General features: G+C 36.8%; 1 protein-coding gene across 1 annotated transcript; it reads left to right on the top strand.

Annotated features, from left to right (window-relative positions):
* Positions 1 to 2,323: 2,323 nt before the first annotated feature.
* LOC111385459 lies at positions 2,324 to 3,979 on the top strand. The gene has a single exon (XM_023009848.1). It carries the CDS (start codon positions 2,324 to 2,326, stop codon positions 3,977 to 3,979), a length of 1,656 nt encoding a protein of 551 aa, XP_022865616.1.
* Positions 3,980 to 7,276: the final 3,297 nt, after the last annotated feature.

Below are 7,276 nucleotides of genomic sequence, written 5' to 3'. Positions count from 1 at the left end.
TGTGGGGCCAGTCCAAAATGACGGTTTTCGTCTGTTTGACCGTCAAAACCGTCAGTTGACCCCTTTAATGATAATTTCAAGAATTTTCCCCAAATAAGTGAAGGGCAATATGGTCATTACACACATTTCCCTCCTCAACATCAAACACGTCAGTTGCAACTTCCTTCCACTCACCATCCACTATGGAACCTGCGAAAACCCACGAAGAAGACGAACATCCAGTGGACATTGCAGCCCACATTCGAGGCTCTCTTCCCCAACCCGTGTATGGTAAGTGACTTCCCCTATTTTCGATTTACGGTGTGAAGTTGTATCATTATGAAGTTTCCCTGTTCGATTGTGTTCACGTACTGGGGAATTCAAAAATTTTAAGAGTGTGTTTGATTGACATGAAAAATATCATCTAGAAAAGAAAATGTTTTCCATCTTTTGTGGAAAATAAAAATCACCTCTATCCAAGAAAAATATTTTTCTTAAAAACAAGGAAAATTAGGCATATTTTGAAAAGTTGGAAAATGTTTTCCATGGAAAAAAATAGCAATCAAACACTCCAAGTAGAAATTTAGGTGGAAAACTGATATTTTCCATGGAAAATAATTGTAATCAAACACACCCTAAGTGATTTGGTGTATTAGAGCGTAATGCTTGTGTACTATCTTTTCTGCACATGTTCGTTGCTCGAATTGAAAAGAGCTAGGGCTTAACTTCCTTTTTTTCGATATTTTTCAGGGGAAAATTCAAAGTACTTCAGCATACGACTTCATCATGGTGGAATTTTATTTCAGAAGATGTGAAATTTTGTGTATGAGCATGGAAAAATAAGTTATATAGACTATATCGACCCTGATTTCTTCAATAGATTTCTTTTGGACAATGCCGTGAAGATGTTAGGATATTCTGATAGAATTAGATATCTGTACAAGATGGAGAAGAAAAGAATGAGTGAAGGTTCATTTTGGTTGGTTAAAGACTCAGATTTTATGAATTTAGTGAAGTGGCTTGGTGATATAGGACAGCTGAACTGTATTGCTTGCCTGTAGTTGAGGTTTTGGAGTTGCCTTGGGATGAAACAGAACAGAAGGATGTTCAAGTGTTTGATTGTGAGACTAGTGAGGAGTTGGTGAAGGTTCAAAAGTCTGGTGAAGCATTGAATGAGCAGCAACCATGCTATGCTATTGAGATTTATGATGAATCAGTAGAAGGTGATGACGTGTATGTAGTTGATGAAGTGGATGACATGGAAGCAGATGAAGAGGAAGTTTATAAAGTGCATGGAACAGAGCATGAGTATACAGAGGTTGATTTTATAGGGGCTGAAGTAGACTCACATGAATCAGAAGTGCATGCTGCTGAACCAGAGAAATCGCATGATGTTGAACCACAGTTGAGGTCTGAACATGAGTTGCATGACGCTGAACCACAGCAGTAGGCTCAGTAGGAGCTGCATGCTGCTGAACAAGAGGCGCAGGCTGCTGAACATGATGCCGAAGTAGAGGTACAACCTGCTGAAATTGATGTGCATGCTTCTAGACCACAGCAGCAGGCTCATCAGGAGCTACATGCTGCTGAACATGATGCCGAAGCAGAGGTACAACCTGCTGAAATTGATGTGCATGTTTCTGGACCACAGCAGCAAGCTGCTGAACATGAGTTGCATGATGCCGAACTAGAGGTGCAGGATGCTAAAACTGATGTGGAGTTTGGTGAAGGTCCTGAGCTGGATGATGAATATGAGGAGGGTATTTTGGGAGAGGAATTCACTGACTTGGAGTACGAGCAGGAAGAAAATATTACTGTGGAGGATAATGATGAAAACACATATTTCAGGTTGAGTGAAGGTTTTGACATTGGTGCAAGTGGTGAGCAGGAAGGTGAGACAGCTGCTAGGGAAGAATTTGGAACAGAATACGAAGACTCTAGTGAGCTTAGAAGCTTACCCAGTGATACCGAGGCTGAGGGTTCATCTGCCAAAAGGAAGAATGTGTGCTGGTTTAACCCTGTAACTGATATGGAAGATCCACAGTTCAAGCTAGGTAATGTCCACTGTTTTGTATAATTCATTTCTGGTTTAATTCATTTGGATGATAATGCATTCTGGTTTAATTCATTTCTGCCAGGGATGAAATTCGATAATGTCAAGATTCTAAGGAATGCATTAGTTCAATACTCAGTCAAAAATTCCAGGCAACTGAGATACGTGAAAAATATTAGGACACGGTTGAGAGTTTGGTGTCAAGATAATTGTCCTTAGGTTTTGTTTGCATACCAACAACTCGACTAGAGTCTTAGAATTAACACATTTGTAGATGAGCACACATGTACCATGGTGTGGCAAAATAAAAGGGCTAATTCAGGTTTTTTGGCAAAGAAATACGTGAGAAAATTTAGGTCTGATCCAAACATTCCAATGAGAAGTTTTATGGAGACTGTGAAAGAGGATTGCATGTATGAGATTTCAAAGCATCAGTTCTACAGGACAAGATTGAAATGTGCAGAAGTTATTAATGGGATTGTAGCTGAGCAGTACAAAATTTTATGGGATTACGGTAAGGAATTGAAGAGAACAAATCTAGGCAGTACAGTCCAAATCGAAGGTTCGGGACATACTTTTAAGAGATTGTACATCTGCATAAGGGCTTGTAAGGAAGGGTTTAAGGCTGGGTGCAGGCTAGTTGTTGGGTTGGATGGATGCTTCCTAAAATCTGCAGAAGGTGGACAGTTGTTGGCAGCTGTTGGCATCGATGGTGAGAACTGTATGTTCCCATTAGTATGGGCAGTTGTGGATGCAGAAAACAAAACAAATTGGCAATGGTTCATACAATTGTTGGTTGATGACATAGGGATGTACAACCCTCGAGCTTGGACATTCATTTCCGACAAACAAAAGGGTTTGGTGGATTCCATAAGTCAATACTGTGAAGGAGCGGAGCATAGGTGTTGTGCTAGACATCTTTATAGCAATTTAACCTTGGCACACAAAGGTCTAGCACTTAAGAACCTATTTTGGACTGCAGCAAGGGCAACAACAGTGCCGGAGTGGAAGAGTGCAATGAATGAGTTAAAAGACATAAGTGAAGAGGCTTACAACTGGTTCCTTGAAAAACCTCCTTCCCAGTGGACCAGATCCCATTTTGAAGAGCATTCGAGATGTGATATTCTTCTTAATAATTTGTGTGAGGCATTCAACTCTTCCATTGTTGTTGCCAGAGACAGGCCCATCATCTCCATGCTAGAGAAAATTCGGTATCAGCAAATGATAAGGATGAATGCAAAAAGGGAAGCGGCAGAGAGGTGGGATCATGCATTCGGGCCAAGAATTGTGAAAATCATTGAGAAGGCTAAGTCTGAGGCAAGGTACTTGAAGGCAGACTATGCAAGCAGCCAGAAATTTGAGATAAGTAGCAGAGACCGTTTGAGGTGGAGCGTTGGCCTGACAGAACATGCATGTGCTTGCAGAAAATGGCAGCTCACTGGAATACCACGCCCCCATGCAATAGCAGGCATGCTTTCAAGGGATATTGGCATATATGAGTACATCGACCCATGGTATAGCAAGGAGACATATCTGAAATGTTACTCCCGAATGATCCACCCAATGTCAGGGCCTGAACTGTGGCCAGAATTGGGAAAGCATCCTCTCACTCAACCTCAGAAGAGAAAACAGGCCGGCAGACCCAAAAAATTGAGGAAGAGGTCAGAGGCAGAGCCACCTGCAAGAGTTAAGATGGGAAGGACTGGCATGAAGATGACGTGTAAATGCTGTGGAGGGTCTGGACATAACAAAAGAAGCTGTAAGGAGGCACTGCTTGGTGAAGATAGTTCACAGCAACAGTCTCAACCAACCACACAAGAAGATACACATACCAGATCAACAAGGGAAAGAGAAAAGCACATTCAACGCAAACCTCCAAGTCACAGACAAAGAAGTCCAAGCATAGAGGATCGCAATCTTGAACATCATGTGGTTTCTCTTGTATAGTTACCTTTTTAGGAAAATACTGTGGTTTTTTCTAAACTAAACTGGAAATATATGCTTCCAATGCTGTGTATTTTGTAGATGTAACTGGAATTTTTGATGAAATTGTTCGATGTGATGATAATGTTGATATCGAATATCTTGCATTATGTTTCTGCTTTTCGTTGTTGGTTTCTGAAATTATGTTCATAAGATCTGATGTGCAGGCGATTATGAAATATATGAGAATGTTTGATACTTCCTATGAACGTATTATCAAACGTTTGGTACCTTTACTGCAATATTTTTAAAGATTTGGTACTCTGTCTGAAACCATTAGAAAATGTTTGGTATTAATTCTGCGAATCGTTATAAGGTTTGGTACCTATGCTACACCTTCTTCAGATAAGTTTGAAGTGTAATATGCTCTTTTAATTTCGCATTTAACATAGAGGCCAGGAAAATATCGTTAAATTTCAAGTCAAAATGTACAACACAATTTTTCCTTCTTTACATATGCATTTCACAACATCTAGCACATGGCTCCATTTCGAAACCCTAAGCTCAAATTTTTGGAACAAAAAACTAAAATCCTACAACCTGACCCTACATACCTAGGAACAAACCCATTTCGCAAACACTCCACACACAAAGTCGAAGAGCCAGATCTTCCACACATTTGGTATTGTTGATTAAAGGGTGTCGATTTCAGCTTCCATTTCCCTCCTAGCTCGTAATAGACCAGGAATCAGTTCCTTCGATCTCTCACACATCGGAGAGTCACACCACATAAAGAAGGTGCATCTACCCACATCTTGGCTTCGAGGACAAGTGAGAAATCTTCTTCCCGAGTTCAAGTTCGTCCACGAGGTCTTCATCTGCACTGGGGTACCACATCTGCATACATTCCCTTCCATCTTCTTGCTGATTTTTTTTACTACCTGTGAGAGAGAAGGTAGGTAATATATAGTGATAAAGAAATGGAGGGAAATAAATAGTGAAGTATATAATATGAGGGAAATGTGTGTAATGACCATGTTACCCTTAACTTATTTGGGAAAAATTCTTGAAATTATCATTAAAGTGGTCAACTGACGGTTTTGGCGGTCAAACAGACGGAAACCGTCATTTTGGACTGACCCCACATATTTTTTAAAGGTTTGGTATCTCTGGTGGCACAAACTAAAGGTTTGGACAAAGTCTGCTAATAAATGAAAGGTTTGGTACCTCGGCTGCAATTTTCCCTTTATTTTATGTGTAGTGTTAGAATGTCCATAAATTAATAAATTACAATTTTGAAGGCTCGCAAATGGGTCTTCATCAACCCACACTGCGGCCAACTGCTCACACGATGGCATATTACACAGTCTTTGGTCAAGACCTGGATCACACCTAAGCACAATATGACATGAACCAAAATCAGAGACTTCACTTAATGATCGAAAAAACAACAATATGGATTCATCTTTAAAACATCTTTCAATTTTCTAAAAGTTGTTTCACATAACCTATCATAATTTTTTAGTCTATTAGTGATTTCATTATCAGTATCATAAAAGTATAACTGTAAATATACTGATTTTCCATCAGTTGGTAATAATGGATTGATAAAATGGTACACTTGTCCTTGAACTATATATATATATATATATATATACCTTTATTATTTCTACACAAATTTTTATCATATTTAACACTAAAAGAAGTGAAAGCAAAATATTTGTTATAATTACGAGCAACTTTTTTAAAAGCAACTGCTTCACATGAAGTAGAAGTAAATAGTTCAAATAATTCAGGAGGAACACTATTTAACTGTAATCTAACTTTTTCATCACAACAATAAAAGTTCTTACTTTCTTTATAAAACTTTTTTGCAGCATAATATTTACATATTGTATATGATAGAAGAATATAAGGTTTGGCCGGAATATTTCGTAGATTTATTCATTTGGAATTAACTCTTTTAGAATCATGTAAAATATTAGGAATTTCTAATGTTTCATTTTCAGAGTCTTTTTCAAGACAAATGCTTTCATCCTCGTATAACTCAATACAATCATCAATAGAACTTAAAAACATAAAAATAAAATTGATGAAAGATAACATAAACATTTCTAAACAACACCAAAAAGGAAAAACACAAGTAAACGAACATAAAAAAAAACTCAAACCTGTTTCAAACTCACGACATCTAGTTCACCTTTCTGGTGCATAACTTGTAGTGACTTCCAGAATACCAAATATGTATGTTAAAATTATGTAGAAAAGGGAATGAAAAAATCAACAAAAAATCATATTTTTACAAATAATCATACCTAAAATCCTTTTAAGCAATTTGTCTTCTTTTATCATTGGCTGAAGTTGAGAATCTTGTGTTTATGTGGACGACATTGTTGAATGAGCACGTTTATTCTTAAACCAATTATAAACATTCTTATCACAAATTTGGCCATATAACGACAACGCAGAGACTATTTGTGCGATTTTTTTATTTGTTTGGAGTTGTGTTGCCTTGATGAAATACTGATTCAATAATTTGGAGCTGGGGAAATGTAGGTATCCATCTACCCATTATCACTATGAAAGCAATCAAGTTATGACAGCAAGCAAGTCAACTACAAGATATGCAAATTCTCAAATTTAAAACAGAAAAATTAACAAAATATACTATACTAACGAGGAAAATAAATAAATAAAAATTATTATTATAGTAACTCCGAGAAATATAAACTATCCATAGCTATGCATGGATAAGCCACCATACTTCAAATATTTATAAAAGTGTATATAGACATCATATTTCAATTATTTATTTAAACATGCCTAATGAATAAAAACAAATATAATAGGAATCTAAAAAAAAAAAAAATTGGGAGGAAGAGTTAGATTATGTGTTTTTTTTTATGTTATATAATATTTACATATTAACAAGAAATCTTCTAAATTTTTTTGAAGAGATTAGGTAATTTGAGATAAATGTTTTTAGTTTTATTTGATTAGATGAGGTTTATGTATGAATTTGATAACCATATCCTTGTTGTTGCACTATGTTCTCTGAAATTCATAATTGATTAGTGGGAAGTATTGATTTGTTATTAGAAATGAAACAATCTAAAAACTCAGGTTGCTTTTGCTTGGCTACTTAGACCCCTGTCTTTGTATTATTTCCAAAAACACCTTAAAAGAAAAAAAGAATTAAAAGAAAAAAATTGTGGCCTCCGCCATTACCTCAGTGCACGGAGGTGGAGGCCATATATTTTTTTTCTTTTTTCTTTTAAAATATTTTTGGGAATAATAAGAAGACAGTCTTTTAGTAAAAAA

This window comes from Olea europaea, unplaced genomic scaffold (assembly GCF_002742605.1).
Source record: "Olea europaea var. sylvestris unplaced genomic scaffold, O_europaea_v1 scaffold317, whole genome shotgun sequence".
Classification (NCBI taxonomy): domain Eukaryota; kingdom Viridiplantae; phylum Streptophyta; class Magnoliopsida; order Lamiales; family Oleaceae; genus Olea; species Olea europaea.
Note: the sequence above shows the minus strand (reverse complement) of the source record. Positions and strands in the feature narration are given on the sequence as shown.

Coding starts and splice junctions, on each gene's coding strand:
- LOC111385459 (XM_023009848.1), top strand. CDS start 2,324: ATGGTGTGGCAAAATAAAAGGGCTAATTCAGGTTTTTTGGCAAAGAAA.